Source organism: Cygnus atratus, chromosome 9 (genome assembly GCF_013377495.2).
Source record: "Cygnus atratus isolate AKBS03 ecotype Queensland, Australia chromosome 9, CAtr_DNAZoo_HiC_assembly, whole genome shotgun sequence".
Classification (NCBI taxonomy): Eukaryota; Metazoa; Chordata; class Aves; order Anseriformes; family Anatidae; genus Cygnus; species Cygnus atratus.
The window spans coordinates 17,491,926-17,513,957 of record NC_066370.1 but is presented as its reverse complement, the minus strand read 5'-3'; the positions used below and the strand labels follow the sequence as shown (position 1 = coordinate 17,513,957).

At 45.1% G+C, this 22,032-nt stretch overlaps 1 protein-coding gene across 5 annotated transcripts; it reads left to right on the top strand.

The window, feature by feature from the left end:
• Positions 1-276: 276 nt before the first annotated feature.
• Positions 277-21,924, top strand: SENP5 (SUMO specific peptidase 5). Of its 5 annotated transcripts, none has more exons than XM_035557260.2 (10): positions 277-556; positions 6,677-8,256; positions 11,678-11,783; positions 11,937-12,084; positions 12,717-12,764; positions 14,664-14,741; positions 17,373-17,510; positions 19,205-19,288; positions 20,679-20,729; positions 20,823-21,924. In XM_035557260.2, exons 2-10 carry the CDS (start codon positions 7,299-7,301, stop codon positions 20,931-20,933), a joined length of 1,722 nt encoding a protein of 573 aa, XP_035413153.1. In that variant the 5' UTR covers positions 277-556; positions 6,677-7,298; the 3' UTR covers positions 20,934-21,924. The 5 variants fall into 5 exon arrangements, with proteins under 5 accessions (XP_035413153.1, XP_035413155.1, XP_035413151.1 ...); XM_035557258.2 differs by lacking the exon at positions 277-556 and adding an exon at positions 852-988; XM_035557256.2 differs by lacking the exon at positions 277-556 and adding an exon at positions 852-988 and having other exon boundaries at positions 20,805-21,924.
• The last annotated feature ends 108 nt before the right edge of the window (positions 21,925-22,032 follow it).

Below are 22,032 nucleotides of genomic sequence, written 5' to 3'. Positions count from 1 at the left end.
TTCTACAGACTTTTAGCAAAAAATGATGCATTGTGGCTGTTTCCCAATCTTCCCTGCTTCAATGCTTTTTTTTTTTTTTTTTTTTGAGAGAGAGAGAAATTCCTTCAGCTTCTCCTCACAGGGGCTACCCAGTGAGAGGAAGTGCAACCTTTCTCCGCCCAGCAACAAAACTGGCTTTGGCGCACTTCCCACTTTCATGACATCTCTGTAACACAGCACACCAGCCAGAACAGACAGTATTTTCTTCCCCCTTCTTCAGGAAGGGGAACCGGGATGCAGAGATGTGAAGTGTCCCACAGCAGGCACCACAGGGAGGGGACAAATCCCACTGCCCCCACCACAGCCAGGGGAAGGCCTGCCCGCATCTGTGGTTGCAGGCCGGGTGGTTTTGTCAGGCTGCTAGGGCTGGAGTAACTACAAGAGAACTCCTGAAGTTATGGTGTGGTGGGAGTAACTACAAGGGAACTCAAGTTAACGGTGTGATGGCAATAACTACAGGAGAAGTCCTCAAGTTATGGTGTGATGGGAGTTAACTACAAGAGAACTCTAAGTTATGGTATTTTATTTTATTTTATTTTTCACAAACACATCCACAGATTAAGACCTCAATGATTTATTATTAAGAAAAAAAAAAAAGGCTACTAAGGCGTCCTGCTGAGGAGGGGACACCCTGCAGGCCCCGTCCCCCGCCCTCCAGCAGCGTCTCCCTCAGCTGCGGGACGGAGGCGTCCGCGGCCCCGCCGCCCGCCTGGGCCCGGGCCCTTCCCGAGGGGCCCGGCCCGGTCCTTCCCGGCCCCGGCCCCGCCGGCCGGGCGCAGGCGCTCTGCTCCCCGGCCGCCCGTGCCCCCCGCCCCGTCGCAGGGCTGACGCGGCGGCGCCGGCGCAGGGCGCTCGGGCCCGGCGGGGCGGAGCGGAGCCGGAGCGGAGCCGGAGCGGAGCGAGGCCTTGGCGGAGGCCGGGATGCGGCGGGCGGCGCCGGCGGGCAGAGGTGAGGCGAGGCCGGGCGGCTGCAGGGCACCCAGAGCGGCTCTGCCCCGGTGCTGCCGCCGTGGGGGCCGCGGGGCCGCCCCCCGGTCCCTGAGCAGCGCCGTCCTCCGCGGTGCTGCGGGAGGGAGGCGGAGGCCCGGGAGAGCCCCGGGGCGCTGGAGGAGGTGGGCGGCTGCAGGACGGGGTTTGGGGGTCGGGGCAAGGTTATTTCATCCGTTACCGGCCTCTCGGAACCAAGCGAGCTGTTGTTCGCAGCCTCGCCTGGCTGTGCGGGCAGGGGGCCTTGCTGCCCCAGGGCGCTTTGCTCGCCCCTCGCCGAGCCCTTGCAAGCCAGGGCACAGCCCCCTGCCCCGCGGCGTGGTGGTGGCACGGCCATGCTTCAGCGAGCCAGGGGTCAGCAACCCTGCCCTCCGTGCGGCCGTCGCCTGAGCAAACCCGCTCCAGCCCAGACTTTGAGCTCTGAGGAGGAGCTGGTTGCCTTTGGCAGAAGCCTCACCTTCACTTACCTGTACGTGCATCACTAACATGAGTAAAAGAAGTCGTTTTTTCTCCAAAGGCAGGGGAAGATGTTTTTAATACTGGCAAAAACGTGCATGTGTTTTAAGGAAAGACAAAGAGAAAAAGTCAGGGAGACCCCTCGATCCCAGACACGTGCCAGGACCTTGGCAGAAATTCCAGTTCCCATCCCCTTCACAAGGCTTGGATGAAAAAGTCTGTTAGCTTTATTTCAGCCGCTTCTGTGCTTCTGCTTTGCAGGGGTGTTCAGGAAGGAGAGGACAAGGTTTGAATGATGTTTCATTAAAATCCACCTGAAAACTGAAGATTAAAAATGACTTATGTCCTTATGCCTTATTAGTACAAAAGTAACCTTGGACTCTTTAATCTAGAAGTTTTGCTCTTTCATCATCCTGGTTTTTGACGGTATTTCTCTTAAGTGCTACTTTATCTGACATGCGTATCTCCGTTAATCTAGTTTTGCCTAAAGGAGGATGTTGCCATAAATAAATCTAAAAAAATCTTGCCAGGAATAAATTTAGCAGGTGTGTAGCCAATTGGGTGAGATTGTGGGTTAGTTCCTGAAAGCTGAAGTTCAGAGAAGGGAAGAGACCAAACTAACCGTGAGCACTGAAGCCTTGCGGTGGCTGCCTGTGATAACAGGTCACCAGCTCCATCCACGCCCTGCCCTGTCCCACCGTGAGCTTGTCAGCTTGGACTTTGGCAATTTCTGCACGGCCTTGTGTTAATACGTTAGGTTTTGTCGAAGTGCGTTTCCCTAGAGCTCGTTTCACCTCTGGGACAAAACTTACTGTTTGGATAACAGTCACCGAAATGTGCTGAGCGGGTCAGAACAGAAAGCGGAGAGGGGATAGTTCCCGGTGCTGTGAACCTGCGTTACTTCTGCGTGTGGTAACTGAACCATTTCAGACTTCCTGACCGTTCCAGTTCACTTCTGGCCTCGCGGTGGTTTCGAGAGACACCCTGCCCAGCTTCCTCTCTCTTTCCAGTGCTGGATGCCGGTGGGGGTGGGAGGGCACCTTGCACAGCTCTCCAGCTCCGGCTGCTCTCCTTCCCGCTTATCGCCTGTCCTTGAGAGCCTGCCCCACATCTCTATGGAGAAAAGCTGGGCTCGCTGAGTGCCTGCGAGAGCTGCAGCCTTCTGTGGCAGCAGGCGGTGCCTGAGTTACTCCTGCCCACGCAAAGCAGCGCGCCCAAGGCTGTTCGCTTTGTTTACCTTACTGATGCTCTTCAAACCAAGCGTTGTCTATGCTTTGAATAGCAATACCAGGAGTTAGCGAGCCGGCTGTGACCAAGTTACCTGCTACATGTGCCTCGATCTGGTGCTCGCTGCCACCTGCACCCCTTGTAGCTGTGCTGCTGCAGCCTCCAGCTGTGCCGGAGCTGTGCGTGCAGGGACAGAAGGTTCCCCTGCTCTGCTGCTTCAGGTGGCAGCGAGAAGCCTTCGCTTAGAGGGCCGGTAGCAGCAGTGGCTGGGGCTGCCTTTCCTGTTTCAGTTTGTGCCTTTTAGGTAAAACCTGGACTTTCTAAAACTGCCAGGGATTAATTAGCAGTTAAACTGTAACAGGTTTAAAACTGCTGAAGGATGTGAACATGTAGGATCGTTCCCAGTATCTGATTTCACTCGAGGCTGCAACCATGTAAGCTCGCGTATAAGTTGCAAATGGAGCGTGCTGTTAATTGCTCTCATGAAAATATAACACGTATCTGTGTTACTGAGTGTAGGATCAAGGGCCTTTCATCCCTCTTTGTGCAGTTCTTCAGGGAGCTTTAGGCCAGTTTTATGTCACGTTGACATAAAGTCATGCTCACTTGTAGCTTACCAAGAGCTTTTGGGGTAATTCTCTGTTCTGAAAGCTGAAGTACTGAGGGGCTCCCAAATCTGTTTTTAAAAGATGTGAGTGCAAGGCACGTGTGTAACCGGAGTCCACCATTGGTGTAGAGCTGGAACTGTTCAGGATTGTGTTCATGTAGTGCGAAGGAGATTGTGCCTTTTAACAGTTAATCATTTGCAGATGGTATGCCAAACACAGCTGAAAGGGTGAGGATGAGTGACAGTAAATTTCTTACACTTATTGTCATTGGAAGATACACATCTGGGGATTTTCTGGGCTTGAGACTGCTGGTATGGACTTGGCAGCATCCCTGGGTAGCGAAGGTGTGGTTTTTCCTAGCCAAATGACTCATCTGATGGTGAAAGGGTCCCAACTTCCAAGGTTTTTCACCTGTTCCAATGTATGAGGCGAAGAAGTGACTTCTTCAGGTCCTTAAACTTTGCTTTGCTTAATTTTGGGTCTTGCATTGCTCATTTCAGTTCCTTTCCTAGCAGTGCACTTCGAAGTGCACTTCGCTTTTGCCTTGCTGATTTACGTTGCCAAGTAAAACCAGTAATACTCTCGTAGCACTGACGGAAAATAAGTTCTTCAAGCAGCACCTGTTAATAAAATATTTGCGGATGGATTATCTTTTGTCATTCTAAGTAATACAGCTATTAGCAAAGTGAACTGTTTCAACTTCTAGGACTGGGATTAACTGCTCCTCGGAGGCCTTTGCTTTAAAGGAATCCAAACTCCACATTGATTATGTTTGAAAAAGGAGATGGGAAGGCAGGAAAGGTTTGCTTGGATAAAATGGCATAATCAGACTTTTTTCCCTGTTTTTAGGCAGAAACTTTTTCACACAGCAAATACCTTTAAATGTAGAGAAGTTGGTGTCTGCATCACAGACAAGCATGAAGCATTTTTAATCATCTGAGCTGTAATGTCAAGCATTTCTTTAATGATCTCAGTTATAATGCAAAGCAGAGGAACAGGTGGGTAGAGTAGCTTCCGTGACATCTTCCTTTGTTGCAGTTTAAAGCTCGATTTCATGACACTAATGCATAAATGAGCCGTTTCGATTGCTTTTGCAATTGATTGCACAGAAACTGTGGCACTGCTCTTGCCTCACAATTCAAGTTTGCCTCAGGTTCTTTTTGTTGCCAGGGCTTATCTTTGCTAGGATCTAGCCGAGTATTTTTCCCACTGTGATCATCAGTTCCGTCTGCTGTGGGTAAAACAATGGCAGCTGTAGGCATTTCGGCCCCGTGTAATCCCCAAGCTGCCCAGAAAGCCAGGCTGCTCAGCCTGCCTCCGCACCTGAGGCGGTGTCCGCGGAGGGGATGCTTCTCGTTGGACTCTGCTGTGAGAGACAAAGGAGAGAAGCAGAGACCCCAAACTCTTCGAGAGTGTTCTTAAAAACCAGCAGGTAGGCTACTGGGCGAATGCACGTGTTACTGAGACGGAGAAGCAGTGGCACTGGCACCTCGATGTGCTGTGCTCTTCCTGGAGTGCTCGAGACTCTCAGAGCCAGCAGGAGCCCCTCGTATACGTGGCACTGTTGGGATCGTAGCGATCTCGCTGGGTTGGTTTGTTTCACCTGGGAAGTGTGGCTGGAATAAGCTGTCCTCGCAAGAACGTGGTTTGGCTGGTGCTCACTGGGGCAACTCGAATGTTTTGTAGGTCACGTGCACAATACACAGACGTGTGGAGTTCGTGGTGTAAAAGCAGGCATAAACTGGATCTGGTGTGGAGCAATAAGTAAGTGCTCGAAGAGCAAGTGTGAGAAAATGGGCTTGATGGAATGTTATGTCCTGATTCTTTTATGATAACTAAGTTGTGTGGTGATTAGCAGTGTTACAAAAGAGCTAGGCACCATTGCAGCATTCGCACTGTGAAGCTGTACGGTCTTGCACATCGCTGTCAGCAGAGGTAGCCTGGTTCTTCCTGAAGTTGTAGGTAGCGACTCCTGACTGCTTTGTGTGGTGGGAATACCTTACCCAAGTCCTAAATGTTGCTCTTTATCCCCACGGCATTTCTGTTACCCTCCCACCCCTCCACAAAAATAAACAAACTAAAAAATTGTCACCTCCTGTTTACATATGAGATTAGTAGAGTAAAAAAATGAAGAGCTTCTCAAGCTTGACTTTAAATACCTGTTTTTGCAGGTGCCTGGCATTCCTGTTCGCCTTTAAAGTCCAAGTGTTAATGCTTTATTTCCCTGTCTAAGCTGCTTTATTCTCAGCTAGACAGTACATGCATGTCATGCTTGAGTTAGACGTGGCTATGGAAAAAACTTGTAATAATAGTCTGTAAATCAGCATCAGGGGGTTAGAGGAGGGGGGAACAAAGTCCATTTCTGAACTTGAGAAGAACACAAACTGTACTGAAATACAGTACGCGATGTACTTGGTTGGGCTGGAACAGCTCACATGCACCATCCTATAGCGTGTCTGGCTGATGCCTTCCCCTTCGGGATACTTCCACCTTTGAGTTAATACTTTTAGCCTATTAACTGGGTGCCGTGCAGGGAGGATGAATATATATTGCCGTGCAGGCTTTACACTCCCTTGTAGTGGGAGATATATCCCTACTGCACACGTTGAGATGCAGGTTTTTAGTGGGAAAGGTATTTTAAGATGATCAACTGGAGTTCTGCTTTGGCACTGTTTTGTTAGTGCAGAGATACACCCGGTTGTAGCAGCCGATGGCTTTGCTGTCTGCCGGAGCGTGCTGTTCCTGTAAACACAGAGGAACCACTTCAAAGAGGGAGCTGTGCCTTTCTTCGTGGAGTCCGAGCATGAGAATTTCTGGGGTGGCAGTACGGACACTGCTGGTCCCTTACGGGAAGGATTTGTGTGAGCGTGTGAAGTGTCCTCAGAGTGCCTGCTGGCTTTTGTTGCACAAGAGTCAGCGTTTGTGCAACGGGATGGAGTCGGGTACCTGCACACACTTGTTGGCTAACGTGGACTTCAAAGTTGTGTTTTGGAAAAGCCTTTTGGGGCAAGTTAGTTAACCGTGCATGCTCTACAACGTGGGTACCAAACAAGGTTTAACCTCAGGCCAGAGAGTCAGAAATTACATTTGGGAGTGTGGGCCGGGTGGGGATTACCTCTTTATTGCTTTACCTCAAGGGAAGGTAAATGAGGAGAGCCTGTTTACACACCGAGCCATTGAAATTACTGCTTTTTTTTTTTCCCTTTTGGTGTGAGTGAGAATGTCCCCGGGAACGTGGGATTGTGTTTGGAGGACAGGTGGAGTTTTAGATAGGCTTGTTGACTGAGGAATGTGCCTGGGTGTTTTGCTATTATGTTACAGTCCAGATAACTCTGAATTCATTTCCCTTATTCTTTCAGCTGATTTTCAAGATCATAATGCAGCAGAAAAATGAAAAAACACAGAAGAAATTTGCTTCTGAAAAGAAGTCAGTTGCTGGCCCAGTCTAGAAGGTGGACCACTGGATTTGGGGAGCTTGGGAAATACTGCTTCCAAAGGCAATTTTTCCTAGCTAAGAAGAAAAGACAGAGTGCTCGGCTAATAGTGAGCTTAAATCACAACAAACTGTACAGAAGTCTGCAGTGCAAAAGGAAGGCTCTTGAGCTCCCAAGCAGGTTGGCTCCTGATGTGCATCTAAATGCAGAAACTTATCAAAAACCTGCTGTAGACCCATAGAGCTTTCCTTACAAAAATACTGAGGGCAGAAAGATCCTGTCCCTATCAGAGAGCTGAAAGCCCGTCTGGAGAAGCAGTAAGAAAACTCAACAATGAATCCTTTCAGAGTGAAGAATCCTTGAACAAAGAATTAGAAACTGGCGCTACTCTTAATAGCATCTCTGGCAATATCCATTATGTCTCATGTGGTACACAGCATGGTGCTGAATTACCTGTAAAGAAAGGTGGCTCTGTATATAGTGTGGAAGAAAGCAATAATGGTGTGGGCAACACAGTCCTGGTAGTTTTCAACAACTATAAAAGGAAATGCTGTTGCAAAAGGAGTGGAATGGAACTTGTGGCCCCTTGACAACTAGAAAGAGGTCCAAATTTAGCCATAATACTGTAAAAAAGAGATCTTTATTTATGATGCATAAGAAACTTTCTATGGTTAAATTTCGGTATAGAATTAGAAAATCCCCAGAACTTCGAGCAAGAGGCAAAACCTGCAAACTGAGAAAAATCAAGCCAAGGTGGGTGGAGAAAGTTACAAGGGACCATCGAGAGACGTTCCAGCGGGATTTCGAAGGTGGATTGTGTAATTGGTTTTCCTACTGGAAATCGAAAAGTGACCGTCTTTGGAACCGGTACAGCTTATCAGATATGAACAGTAATACACCCAAATCTGCAGGCGAGGAGAAGGAAGTACGTGCATCTGAGACCTGCCATGCGCAGGATGCGTTGCCGTGTGCCGAGCTGGGTTCTGAGGAGCCGGGATCCGGAGGGCAGGATGGCGCTGCTGGCACTGTGCTGCCTGAACTGCGTGCTGGAGCCTCCCCGGAGGCAGGGACCTTGCCCGGTGTGGAGGCTGCCGAGGCTCTGGCAGAGGATTGTTCCTCTGACACTTCGATCTCTGTGACAGGAAAGGAAATGGCTGTTTCGGGTCAAGACGATGCGGAACCGAGTGAGCTTATGGGTGTAGATGGAATGATGCCGCTACAATCCTCCTTGCAGGATTCTGATGTCAGTGACAATTTTGCAAATGGACCTTCATCCATGGAGCTGGCACAAAATGAGGACAACTCTAGCCAAATGGAAGTGGAGGGCTCCTTAAACCTGGACATTTTTAGTGCAAAGTTACTAGATCACCCGTATTCTAAAAGTCCTCTTGAGGAGCCTTCCCCGGAAAGCATGGGACTGAAATCAGGAACTCAGAAGGGAGGCAAAAGGAACAGTCAGAAAACTTCTGGAGTGGCCGATGAGCAGTTGGCAACGTGGCTTTGTGGTATACCTTTTACACATCTTTGGGCTCCCGGGAGTTCCTGAAAACTGCTGGATGCATCGTGGAGTTCACATGTTGCCTTAATTCCTTTATTGAAATAGATTCTTGTTTCGAATTGTGAAAGGCACTTAGCATAACACTCAATGAAATGAGGTTTTAGAGGGGAGAACTGCATGAAGGCCAAATTAATGCTTATATGATAAGCTGTTTTTGAGGGATGGGTGGATAATGCCTCTGCTTTTTATTTAGAGAATGCAATGTAATTTAATTGGAATCTTTGTGGAAGATTGTTGGTAGACACTTTAAATGTCTTTTATCGCATGGTTTCAGAAGATGATATAGGGTTGAAACTTCCGATTTTTTTTAAATGGTTGTTAATTATTATTCCTAACTTGGTATTTGAAAACCCTTAGTGTTCTAATACTTCCTTCTGGTGTTTTTCACTTACCTTTTGCTCTGTCTGAAACTAACCCATGTAATTTCATTAACCCAGGTTTTAAGAGCCAAGTATTGGTCATTGTCAACTGGTGTTCTCCATGATTGTTTGTGAAGTAGGTTTAATGAATCTTCTTAGACAATATTTTTCTAGAAAGGCAGAACTAGTCTCTCTGGAGCAGAGGCTTAGTGAAAAGGCTTTGGGATTTTTTTAGTCAGTGCTGAGCATGCAGTATTTGATAGTTTCTAACGTGGAGCATGGTAAAAATAGTAATTGGTGTCTTAGTTATGTATACCAGCATGCTATGCACATAGTAAGGAGTAGCAAAGTAAGGTGTTGTGCCACCTGCTACCTTTAATACAGTGTTCAAGTTCAGCAGTGTTCTGATGCCTGAAGTCTTCCTTTGGAGAAGCAGGCTTAGTAAATTCCCACAAACCTGCAGCTAGTGTCAGCTAGTGTTAAAGGGACTGCTTCAAGTTTGACGTGCTCTCATTTTTCTGCCCTCCTTTTTATCCTTGCCTAGCGCTCTGCCTTTCCCTCCCCTGCAAATGTGCGAGTGAATCCCTAAAGCACAATGTGAAGAAGGACAATTTGGACCTCAGAATGTGATTTAGCTTTCCATATCTGCAAGTTAGTGTGGGATGTGTTTCTCTGTGACTGACTTCACATGATCCAGCAAGGACCAGGCATTGTGTAAAAAAGTGAGGAAAAACTATGGTACCACAGCGAGCAGACCACTTCTGCAAAGGAGTTCTGAAGTTTGTCCAGCAGAAAAAGGGATGTAGTCCTTCTGTAACAGTCAAGAGCCCAGCTTGTATCAGTGTAGTTCAAGGTTAAAGCTTTGGGGTCTGATAGATCATCGTGTTCCTGTTTGTGGGAGGCCTGAATGGCTTCAGAAAAACAAAAAGAAGGAAACAAAAAAGCCAGCAAATGCGCTAAACTTTCTCACGCTTTGGCAATTTTAAGAGAATTCTTACCTAGCTTCTCAATGAAAGTAGGTTCCCATTTTCCTCACAGCTGGGGGCTCTTCTCTGAGGGCTGACACCAGGTCTACGTTATCTACACGTTCATACTTCTCTCAGCTGAAAACCTGCAAAACATTTTAGTTTTGGTATAACTGTACATAACTTCTTGTGTGTTTGGGAGTGTTTTTAAGAATTAACTGCACACCTGAAAGATACTGCCAGGCTGGCAACGGTTCTAGTGTAGATGCTCTTGAGTTTTGAATTCCTGTGTAGCAGCTGACCATGGATGTTAATGGGCAGCAGCATTTAGTGCGTTCTGAGGTACTGTTAGGTATCAAACAGGACTCTGGTAAATCCTCTTTGTAATGATTGTATGGTCTTGTATCAGAGCTGAACTCCATATTTTCCTCCTTGAGTTATTCAGTTACACCAGCGCAAACGAGGTCAGAGTTAGAGGTCTCCTAGAGCTTTGCTACTGTGAATTGTAACTCTGAGAACAATCCTTCTTTTTGTGCGTATGAACAAACAGCTTTTTAACATTTTATAGATTAAGAGAACGAGGTACACTTAAAAGTCCCATGCATCTTTTTATGTAGACTTCTAATCAGTGAGAAATATCCTTCCTGTCACAGTCTACTAAGATGTAAGGGATAAAAGTTGTAGGTAAGTGTGTGGCAGAGTTGCAGGGAAGGGTATCTCCTCGTGAAGGATGCTTGCTTGTCTGATCTCAGCCTTTGAGCCTCCCTTCCTTCTGTGACACCTCCAGGTGTAGCTCTTGCTGTATCTCCACTGCTTTCCCTGCCTCTCTGTGTTTTGTTCTTGGTCTCTCTCCTTTTTTTTTTGTTCTTCCCTTACTGCTGCTCTCCTGGCACTTCCTTCTGTCAGGATTTTCTTGTCTTGCTTCTTCCCGTCCTGATCTTTGAAAGTTTCCAGGAAATATCCTTAGAGTCTTAGTAAGCAGAGAACTAGGCATATACTGCAACATCCAGGGATACCCTCTCCCCTCACACCCAGGCCTGAGAAGGGAATTTGGGTTAGTGCAATTTCCGTGGGCTCTGTTCTCACATCCAGCTTTCCTTCTGTATATACAACACATGTTCTCTGCTGCATTTGGAAGCTCATTTCCAGAGAGCTGGAGAACTTGGTCTTTTATTCTCTTCTTCACTAGTAAGTGTTGAAATCCTGCTTTCTGTTCTCTTTCATTCTAAAATTAGTTTTGGATGCTTGGGTGGGATTTGTGTCTCCGCTGTTCTAGTATTGTGTCTGAGAAAAAAAGAAATCTATTTCCTTGTTGTTGGGTTTGGGGGTTTTTGAAAAAAAAAATTGTCCAGTATTCATCTCTTTGTTAATTTCCAGCTAATGTCTTTTAGTTTTGGTGTTAGGGTTGTCCAGTGCTTTCCCAGACAAGGGCACTAGGACACTGGGGTGAATGAGTTAGCCTTGCTGGGATCTGTCTGGTGTCCCTTCTGTTTGTAATGCTGGCAATGGGGGAGCTGAACGCTGCAAACACTCTGCAGACCAGAGCTGTTAACGTTTGAGGAAAGTAATTCTGCATACCATAAGGAGAAGAGACTGGGTTTTCAATGAGAACTGTTGCAGGAACTGATAGCTCTTCATGTTGTGGTAACATTATTTAAGACGCTAATTGAAACAGGCAGTGGGCTGGATTCTCTTCATAGTACCGGTATAATTAGTTTGATGTAGATATGTGTGTATGTGGCATGAATGGGGTCTGATCTTTTCCTCTAAAGCTGAATGATCAGATTTCTGCCTCTTTATTTTTGTCCTCCTCCCCCCAATCCGGCTGTTATTTGTGTTGCCAATTTAAGCTTGTTTTTTCTTTTTTTTTTTTTAATATATACTTCCCATGTGTGATGCTGTCTGTTGGTTGGGTGCAGAATGATTGCTGCTCATACTAGGAAGAAGTGACTATCAGAGCTTGCAGGTTTTTTGGTTGGTTGGTTTGGTTTGTTTGTTTGTTTTTTCACATGTTTGTGCTTTCATTTTTCTGGTATATTTAAAGGATTCCTAGATGAAGTTATGAAGAAGTATGGCAGTTTAGTTCCACTCTGTGAAAAAGATGTCATGGGAAGATTAAAAGAAGTCTTTAATGAAGATTTCTCCCATAGGTGTGTAGCAGTATCATGTTCTTGACTTTATAAAGGACAAATTGCTTGCATTGCTACCGCGTGCTCCGTGTCTAACACCTTAAGGATTAGAAGTTTCTTTGATATGACCTTGACATTGACTTACTTTTTTCTGCCTCTTCAATCCCGTTTTAGAAAACCTTTTATCACCAGGGAAATCATGAAGTATCGGGAAAAACATCCAAAAACCTCCACTTGCAATTTCCGGGTCTTCTATAATAAGCACATGCTAGATATGGATGATTTAGCTACACTGGAAGGCCAGAACTGGCTGAATGACCAGGTCAGAGATGCTCGGTGTTTGTGCGGTTCTTTACCCCTTTTTAGCCCTTTTTTGTTAGGGTGTCAGTTGCTCACCGTCTACATTATAGATGGGCTCTCCTTACTTGAGAAGTAAGAGAATGTGGGGAGCAGCTTTTACAAGGGCAAGTGCAGTAATAGTGGTTACAAGCGTGGAAGACGGGAGGTGTCACAACTAAGCTGCTTCCTTTTGCAGAAATGATACTGCACTATTTTGAGAAAATAATGGCTACCCACATGTGTTTTAGGGTCTCCCCCCGGCCCCAAGCTCAGTAGTAGAAAAGCAGAACAGCAGAGTGAAGCAGCAGACTGGCCCCCAGCCAAAAACCCAAGAAGGCTGTAGTTCCCAGGGCATGCACTGGTACACTTAAATTGAATTAAACTGCATTTCAGATTGAAGCAGACTTCAAGCAGCCAGTTACGGAGTCTCTCTCTGGGCAGACCACTATTAGTTCCAGAGCGCTTGTCCTTCAGACTGCAGCAGAATGTTACTGTAATTGCTCAGCTCCTTATTGCTGCTTTAAGTGGGAAAGGCCCTACTTTTTATGGGAACTTGTGAATTTGGGTTTTACAAAGTTGTTCTGTACATACTCAAATATTTACTAACTCTTGCAGATAATTAACATGTATGGTGAACTCATAATGGATGCAGTCCCTGAAAAGGTGAGGGTTTTTGTTTTTATGGGAATGTACCTAATGAGGGATTGAGAGGGAAGGGATGAATATTTCAGATACAGGATCGAGATTTAGCTCAGTGATGTTTTGAGTGGTTCCATTACAATTTGCTGCTGTCTGTTGCTCAAATTTTCTTCCTTTCCTGCACTAAAACAGTTTTCAGTGCTGCCACTCATTTCAGGAATCTGTTGCGTTAGCTCTGCAGGTGGTCTCCGTGCTAGCCTGATGTTACTGACCTACCTGTGGAGGATAGGTGCCCTGTTTGCTCCCATCCCACAGACCTTTCTCCCCTGAAGGTTTCTGTCTCCATCCTGTCTGCTTCTAAAGCACTTTATCCATGCCTTTGTTCACCAGTCTGGTGTTTTAGCTGAAATTTCCACTAAATACAGATTTCTGCTGAGATGACAGACCATGAATGGTGGAATATGAGCCACGCACATGTGCTGCTTATGCTCACCCACCCCGCAGCTGTGGGGACCACAGCAGCTCAAACTGCTTCTGCTGTCTGCCTGCTGAAGGGGAATGGACACAGAGTGGCTCTGTGCAGCACTTGCTGGTTTGTGCATCCTCAGCAGAGTATTTACTGCCATCCAACAGCAGTGTCTAACTGTTGGTGGCACTTAAAAAAAAAAAAAAAAAAAAAGGAAAAGAAAACAACAAACCCCCTCTTCTGTCACTAAATTTGCAGCAGCGGCAATTATAAAAAGCCATCTGTTTACTGGTAGAGCTGAACAATTTTCAGGTGAGACCACAAAGGAAGAGCCAAACAAAGCCATTTTTAGATGAGCTCTGCAGAACCCAACGCTTAAAATCTTCAAGCTCAGAAGAAAGAGCGTTGTTGCTTTGATTGGTGGTGATGGTGATTCTTCATTAGTATTCTCTGTACTTCCTGAGCGTGTGCTAGGGTTGTGGTATTGGAGATTGTATCTGTTTGCTTGTGTCTGCTTTTTCTTCATAGTGCGTAATTGAAATCCTCATAGGAGATTTTGTGCTGGTACCTCAGAATGTGGTTTTGAAGTCTGCTGGCATAGCTAATGGCTGTTAGCCTGCATTTTCGGATGCTGAATTTTCTAACTTTTTTAAAGTAATAATTCAAGTCTTCTACCACCTCTACGCTAGCAGAATTATCAAAAACAGATGTTGCAGTTTTGCATTTGTATTAATCCATTCCTGTAATTGCAAGAAGCTAAGCACAGGGGTTAACAGTGTTAACCTGGAGCTAAATAATTGTTTTTAACATAAGTCTGCATTTTTTTTCCATAAACGTAGGTTTTTAGTTACTCAAAAAACAGATGTGGTTTAACTTAAAAATGCTTTTAAATAACACAATACAGTTTTTGTCTGAAGTCTGGAGCTGGTCATAGTAGTTGAATACAAATGACCATGTTGTTGGATTAAATCTCATAACTGTTTTGATGAAATTTTATTTTCATTTCTTTTTTTTTTTGAGTCTCAGAGCTTCCAGCAACTAGAAGCCAAAGTTACTCCCTTTTTCACCACCCCCATTTTGTCAGCCCAATGATCTCTTCCTTAATACCTGTAAAGAACAGCAAAAACTAACTCCTTGTCCCAGTGTTTTTCTCCCAGTCCCATCCCAAACAAAAAATTAAACATGATATGCCTGGAGATACCAAAGTGTAAATACAAATGCTGCAATGACTCACATCATATATTATGGGGAAATAAAGCTTGCTTTCTTTGTCTGCTGAAGACCAGCGATAGTTTAGGCTTGGCAAAGCCTCTGTTTGTCCCTACTGGGGTTCTGTTTCAAAAACCTGCATTAAATAATGCCTCATTGCAAGTTTTTTTATATAAATTCTCCTGGGGGAGGGGGAATGACTGTGCATGAAGATTTCTGTGCTCATTCCTCCTCTCTCTCTTTTTTAGGTTCATTTCTTTAACAGCTTTTTTCATAGACAGCTCGTTACCAAAGGATATAATGGGGTAAAACGATGGACTAAAAAGGTATCGTTTAACTCCACGTTGTCAGTGCTGTGGTTTTTGGGGGCTGGGTTGAATCACTAACTTGAAACTGGGTGCAATATATGTTATCTGGAAAGGATGGATTTGGAAAGGAGTTGTACAGAGTGAGCTGTGGTCACTAGAATCAGTAGGGTGATACTATTGAAGTTGGCCTGCTTACGTTGTGAAACTGTACCTTGAATAGCTTCATCTTCGGTGGTAGGTTATCTCTTTGTGTATGTTCATGCAAGCTGTTAATTTAGCTGCAAGAAATATCTCTTACTGCTCCTGACAGTGCCAGGTACACTAATCTACTGGAGAGCAAACTTAATTTTGCTTCTTCCATTTATCTCAAACTCGGATTGTTTGATTAAAATAAAATTTTTACTCCTGAGTAACATATACAGATATTAGTGGAAAATAGAGACCAATAATTAATAATCCATACTGTTGTTTTCATGGTGAGGACAGAATTTGCCTTGCTTTCCAGAACCCACACCGTATCATGGGTTGTAATATTTTCTGGGGTAGCTAATACAAAGAGCAGCACTCTTTTCTGTGAACATTTGTCCTTTCTAATGTGGGAGATGAGGCAAGACTAATCAAGGACCACGCTTGAATGTATGATCTTTCTGCAGGAGCTCTTAAATAGCACACATCTGTGAAGTGCTAGAGATGAACTCATTATCCAAATATAAAATCTATTCATATAATTTATTAAAACCTCTTTAAAGGGACACTGAATATTGGTACTTATTTCTGCTGGATTAAAAAAAAAAAAAAGTTCTCTTTAGCAGTCTAAAACCCAGGAAGTGAAGGTAGATTCCAGAACCAGAGCCTGTGTTCATGTTGCAGCTGAAGAGGGACCAGATGAGAGCAGGACAGTTACTTAAAGACGTTTATACTTGAATTTCTGAAGAATCTCTAAAGCAAGGACAAGAGCTAAAGAGTTTCCCTTGGAAGGATTCAAGTAGACTGCCTCATCCTGCAATATGCAATTAAGGGGAACTTGTTTCTGCTTTTCAAACACGCAAGAGTACTGTTCTGGGCTCTATAAACGTGCTCTTCTGGGACACAGGCAGCCAAAGCCCAGAAGGACGTGCTCTTCTGCCTGTAGCTGCTGTGGTTCCATAGCTCCTGCTCGTGTCTGTCCTTCTGGCTGCTGAGCACACTGGTGCTCCTGCTCTGATCCGCTGGCGTGTCAGCTACCTGGCTCTGCGCTGTCTCGCTGGCACGACGCCAGGTTGCCACCATCATTTCTGTACATCGGGTCTTCATTAAAGACTCTTCGAGCTCTTGGCTGCCTGTTTCCACTCTCCTGCTACAGGTTTGCATGCCTGCAGCCATCCTACAGCTAGGGCCGCTTGAGGACTCTTGAGTTTAGCCGGGCTCTGCTGCTGCAGTACATCACAGAAGGTGTAGTTCATCTGTCTTCTTCCAGCTTTCCTTTGAGGGCCGGGCTTGCTGTTGGCTCACATCTCCTTCTCCTCTCTCTGAGGATGATGGATCGTTGTGTACCGAGTGTGCTGTAGTGTGGTCAGGAAGCAGTTGCTGCAGGTGGGAGCCGGGATGCTTGTGACAATCAGCACGCTGTTGGGAGCAAGGCTCTGCTGGTAACTGCTGTGAATGCTCAGACCTTTTTCTGCCTTCTGCTTCCTGCTGCTACTCAAAAAATACACTTTTCTTTCCTACAAATGGCCTGCCTTGTACCAGTGCGCAGCAATTATGTACTGTTCAAATTGCACAGTGCTTAAAAAAAAACAGCATAGAAATCTTTCCACAGGATGAGTTAATTTAATTCAGTATTCTATTTCTGCTTATTTTCTGTACTATACCACCAAAAACCCAGCAATTAGACAACCATTTAGAGAGGAGCTGGGAGAAGGAAGATCATGAAAGGCCCTGGCTTGACTGGCTTCCAAAAGCATAAGGGCTCATCTGCTTCACAGACACTGGGGGTGTTGTATCTGATCTCCTTGCTCTGTACTTTAAGACCTTCTCCCTCATTTGCCCGCCTTTGGCCACAGTACACCTGCTACAGCATTAAGCTCAAGGAAGCATGAATCTACTTTGTCTTCTCCCCCTCCCTTCCTCTGCTCACCAGAGCACTCCTCTTCTGCGTTCCTCAGGCCAGGCGCAGAGCCTGCCTTACGGCAGAGGGAGGCGAACTCCACCAGCCTGCTGAGTTTGTGGGGTGCTTGTCAGCACAGCTGCGTGATGTGTCACCTACCTGGGATGCAGATCTTGTAGAAGCCAGTGGTATTCATGCTGCAGGAATGCCATTACCGAAGATGTGTGACCAACCCCTATCGAGTCTCAGTTGTATTCCCATTGTTACTCAAACTTCAATGCAGTTGTTGAAGTGTAATGTGAGCAGACTTTTGCCACAAATACGGTGGTGACTAGCTCTGGTACTACACAGTGCTCCTTAGCTACTTTCTGTGCTGTAACTGTATTTTTGTGTCTGCTCCTACGTTTGTGTATGAGAGAAACGTGAGGAGTGTATTGGAAGAGAACTGAAAAACTTCAGTTAGGGGGTGGTGGGTGGGTAGGAGACTTGGGTATGATTCATCGCATGCTTTGCTGTGTTGTGCCTGTGGAATCGTCTCTAATGTGTATTGTTCTTCTTGCCAGGTGGACTTGTTCAAAAAGACTCTCCTGTTAATTCCTATTCACCTGGAAGTCCACTGGTCCCTCATTACTGTGAACATCCCCAGTCGAATCATTTCATTTTATGATTCCCAAGGCATTCATTTTAAGTTTTGTGTAGAGGTAAGAGTGGCAGCTGTTTGCAAAGTTTGAATTGTTTTCTTAAACCAACAACCCCCCTTTTCCTTTTCTCTCTTAAAGTCTAAATGCAATGTGTCTGTTGTCCTGCTGTCTGTGAAATGAGAATCAGCTTGCTCTGCTGAGGAGGAATCTGAAGCACAGACCTGGGGGGTCCTAGAGAGAATCCACGCCAGGGAGTTGATTGCATATTACCTAAATAGCCTGACTGTGTAATCCACACACCTCTTACTGCTCTGTCTTGTCACTCCCACCAAAAGCAGGGCCTCGAAGCCGAGGGCCATGGGTAAGCAGATAGTCGGGAGGAGAGTAAGAGCAGTTCTTTAAACTGCAAAAGGGCTTGCCTTTAGGAAATGACAAACTGGGGTCCTTTTTTGGAGGAGGTTGCCTAGGTGAGAGAACAGGACTGAAGATGCTATAGTGCTGCCCAGTGGGGTTTATGTGTGACTGTGCTACTAACAGTGTGTTGCCTTTTTCCTCTGTCCGCACAAGTACGGGGTGAGTACCTCTGATTATAAACCAGCAACCTTTTGAAGCTACTACCTGAACGCTGGAGTTAAAATATCAGTCTTTCTTGTGAAGAACAGTCAGGAAGTTTTTGCTGGGACTAGCGAATTGTAATGACCCTCTTACAAAAGCTAATTTTGTCAACTTAATTGCTTGTTTGATGTAGCAGCCCTCTATTTTTAACTGTGTGTAGTTGTTGGCTTACAGCAGAGTAGTAATTATTGTACCCAGGAGAGTTCCCAGCTAGGACTTCTGAATGAAGATAGGAGCTTCCTTCTGGCATTTGCTGAAGGTGAAGCTAATGTTTGTTCGGAGAGCTAGAGACCTCCTGCTCTCTAGCTTCTGAACCTGCTGCGTAAACCAGGGGCCCTCTCAGCAGCCCTGCAGTCTCTCCCGTGGCCTTGCAATGTGGCCTCTCCCATCCCTCTCTGGGCAAGGCATTTGCACTTAATTGACTTAATTGTCTTACGAGCATGAAACACTTTTCTTCTTGCCCTTTCTGGGGAGTAGGGGGTCAATACCCAAAATTCCTCTGTGGTCCACCCATTAAGGTGAACCTCAGTGTGCTGGAGTGTGTTTAAATTGTGCTATAAACCACCAGCCTGTTTACAGAGAAGGAGAAGGATTTGCTTAACCCAAGACCAGAGGCTCATTTATCTTGCTTCCTTCTCTTGTGTCAGACTATTTTTTCCTGTATGTCACTAAAACACTCCCTGGAGCTTTGCTGATTAGCTGCAGAACTCAAAGCTTTTTGTACCGAAATTTGGGCAGGAAAAGGCTATCATCCTGAAAGTATAGGCCTTGGTGTCAGCTGAGTAAGTATGGAGAGAGCACGTGTGAGACTGCATGGTGTAGTTCTGCATGTCTGAGAGCGCTCTGACTTTGTGTACGAGTGCCACAGCTACCCCAGCATTAAGTATGCAAGTGTGCAGTGGGGCTGAGGGATGTTAAAGTCTCCCTTGATGGACCGAAACAAGCCTTGGTGTTAGAAGGTGCTGATCTCTTTACCTTCAGATCTGAGCTGAGCTCCTAATGCTTAATGATACGTGAAATTTGTCCTCATTGTCAAAAGGATGCCAACAAAGATGTCAGTGTCTCCCTCCTGTTTTTTAGGTGGTGAATAATAGTGGGTTGTTGTTTTTGTTTTTTTTTTTTCCCTTTCCTTTATAAAGAACATTCGAAAGTATTTGCTGACTGAAGCAAAAGAGAAGAATCGCCCCGAGTTTCTTCAGGGTTGGCAGACTGCTGTGACAAAGGTAAATGGCAGCCCCTCGAGTCTCGGAGTCTGACTTTCTGGCAGATTTTAGGAGATTGCTTCTAAACCCATATATTTTTTATAAGTAGTGAATTGTTTCATGCTGACTACAAGGAAGGTGGTAGGAGCTACACGGGTGGTTACACACGGGAATTAAAGCTCTGTCACTCATTCAACTCCCTCCAGGTCTTTAATACTTTCTGTAAGTGACTTGGTGATCTGAGCCTGATCTCTGGTCAGTTAAATATCTGTGCAGCAAAACCTGTAGCTGGTGCCGATGTTGGTGCAAGGTCAAGGACAGAGTGAGCTGGAGGCTAAGCTCCCTAACTTCTCCCAAAAGGACTGTTCTGAACTATGCTAAATGGATGGGATTTGGTGAGGGAGGGAACAGGCGAATGCTGCTGCTGCCGATATTTTATATTTGTTATGGATAGAGAGCTTTGGTCTCCAGGGCTGTTTGTAGCACATTACATTTGATCACAAGTAAACAAAGTCTGGCAGCAATAAAAGAGAATAACGTGTGTAGTGTAAATGAGGGAATATGTGATTTGCGTAGCCATCCCATAATGGCTCTGAAGATATACAACAGGTCATTGCACACTAGACACTCCCAGCAACTCCCTCTTTGCACAGGATTATTTTTAGATGCTGCTACGATGATAGAACGATTCCCTTCCGCACTCAAGCGCACCCTGGGCAGCCAGGGTTTGTCCTCCTGCAGTCTGTAAGCCAGAAGACTTGGAAGTTGAGGAAAAATTATTTTTCCCCTTCATTTTCCAGAGACATAGCAGCACTAACAAGTGGGACTTCTTAGCTCTGCATGTCAAAATTCAGCATGTCTGGCGAAGTAACAAAGGTTGAAAGTTGTCGTTTGAGACTGCCTCGCTGAGTCCTGTTGTCTGACAGCGCGCGGCCCTTTGTCTTCTTTGAGAACCTTTGGTGTGTCAGGGGGAGGAAAGCCGCTGTTGGTAGCACGGATGCTGAGAATAATCTTCCTCTAGACCTGTGTGACTTTGCTGCTATAGTTCGGTCCTGTGTAAAGCAGATAGCGCTGTACAAACATTTATTTAAACTAATTGAGAAGCTGTTCTGCATAGGTCGCTAAAAGAAAATAAACTTGAAAGAAAGATTTGTAATTTCTTTTCAGGCCTATACAATATGTTTTTCTGAATGTTAGGTGTTGGTCTAACATGGTGTTGAGTGTCACCTTGCAAAAGTTGGGACTGGAATAAGTAATGACAACTCCAGTTCCCGCTGCTGCAAAACAGTTGGTTCTGGGAACAATGTACTTAATTGTTTCGCAGAATCTGCTTTTGGACTTGAAGCAGGACTTTAATTCTTTAAGGATGGGTAAGGCTCTAACACGTCTATTCTTGTTTGTTTTCCTTTAGTGCATTCCACAACAGAAAAATGACAGTGACTGTGGGGTTTTTGTGCTCCAGGTAAGAGGACTGCTTTTTAAAAAATAATCAGTGGCCTGTATTGTTCACATTGTAAATGTCCTTTTTTCAATCAAGCCTTTTCCTTTTCCTCAGTACTGCAAGTGCCTCGCCTTAGACCAGCCTTTTCAGTTCTCCCAGGAAGATATGCCCCGAGTGAGAAAAAGGATTTACAAGGAGCTGTGTGAACGCCAGCTAATAGACTAATAAAATGCAGCCAACCTAATTTCTCTGGCATTTCTGACAAGTTGCAGCTGGTGTTTGTGTACTTGAATTTCTGAAAACTTCCGTGAATTTTGAGCGATTCTCAGCTGAGTGGTGTGGCCACTGTTGTTACCTCAATTTTTTGACAAGCTCTTTAACTGGCAGAACATAACAGAGTTGCCGTATAATATTCCTTATGTCAGTTTGGTTCTCTTATGTTCTTTCCTGTATTTAATATTTATTATCTCAGCATGCGTATAGGCAAAGCATGCAACTAAACCATAAAACTGTAGATTTGGTGCACCTTTGAGATGTAGCTAGAAATGACAAATACAGGTGAATTTGTCTGGAAACATAAAGATGCATGATATGTTTTCTGATGCAATAATGCTTTGAATGTATCAAAAAAACTCAATGCCATAAAAAGAACAGCTGGAACCTATTTGAGTATTCTGTTGTCCCTGATGTGGCCGTATAGTACTGAATTGCCACTTTTTAGGGTGGCTAAACAACTCATCTACAGATTTAATTTCTGGAGACCTGTTTTTTAAATAGCTAAAGTTGCTAATAAAGTTCGTTCTGTTAATACTTATCCAGCTGTCATTATCAGCCTGTCGCTATAGATAAAAAGCAGCCCTTGCACAAAAAGAAAGCTTCAGCCCTTGTCTGTATAATAAAAAGTGCAAAGGTGTTCAGTCAGATTGATAGTATGTTCCTATATGCTGCAGAAGTCTCCATGGTGTGTGTATTAAGGAGAATTATAAACCTGGCCCTGAAGAGTCACAGCTCAGATACTAAGATAAAATCTTTGGCTGTAACTGTTTAAATCTCAGATGGCTTTGAGTCATTTTTCAGTTCCGCAATATGAAATGAAATGTACCATTTTGCATCTCCCTTCAGCTCTGTCTTCAAATGAATTCCCTTCTAGCTTGTTGTCTTTAACCTCCCACTGGCTTTTTCCTTTATTCAAATATAAATTAATTCATTTCTCTTGCATCTGCTATTTGATTGTCTCAAGCATCCCTAGTTTCGTTTGCGTTCGGTAGCACTCATGGTTGGGAATAATAGCACTTGTGGTGGGTAGGAACACAAAAAAATTGTT

What these genes read in the sequence shown, in the direction of transcription:
- SENP5 (XM_035557256.2), top strand. Translation starts at nt 7,299, where the DNA reads ATGCTGTTGCAAAAGGAGTGGAATGGAACTTGTGGCCCCTTGACAACT. An exon ending in AATGAAGATTTCTCCCATAG is followed by an intron (nt 11,784 to 11,936) that starts GTGTGTAGCAGT and finishes ATCCCGTTTTAG; the next exon opens with AAAACCTTTTATCACCAGGG. An exon ending in TGGATGCAGTCCCTGAAAAG is followed by an intron (nt 12,765 to 14,663) that starts GTGAGGGTTTTT and finishes TCTCTTTTTTAG; the next exon opens with GTTCATTTCTTTAACAGCTT.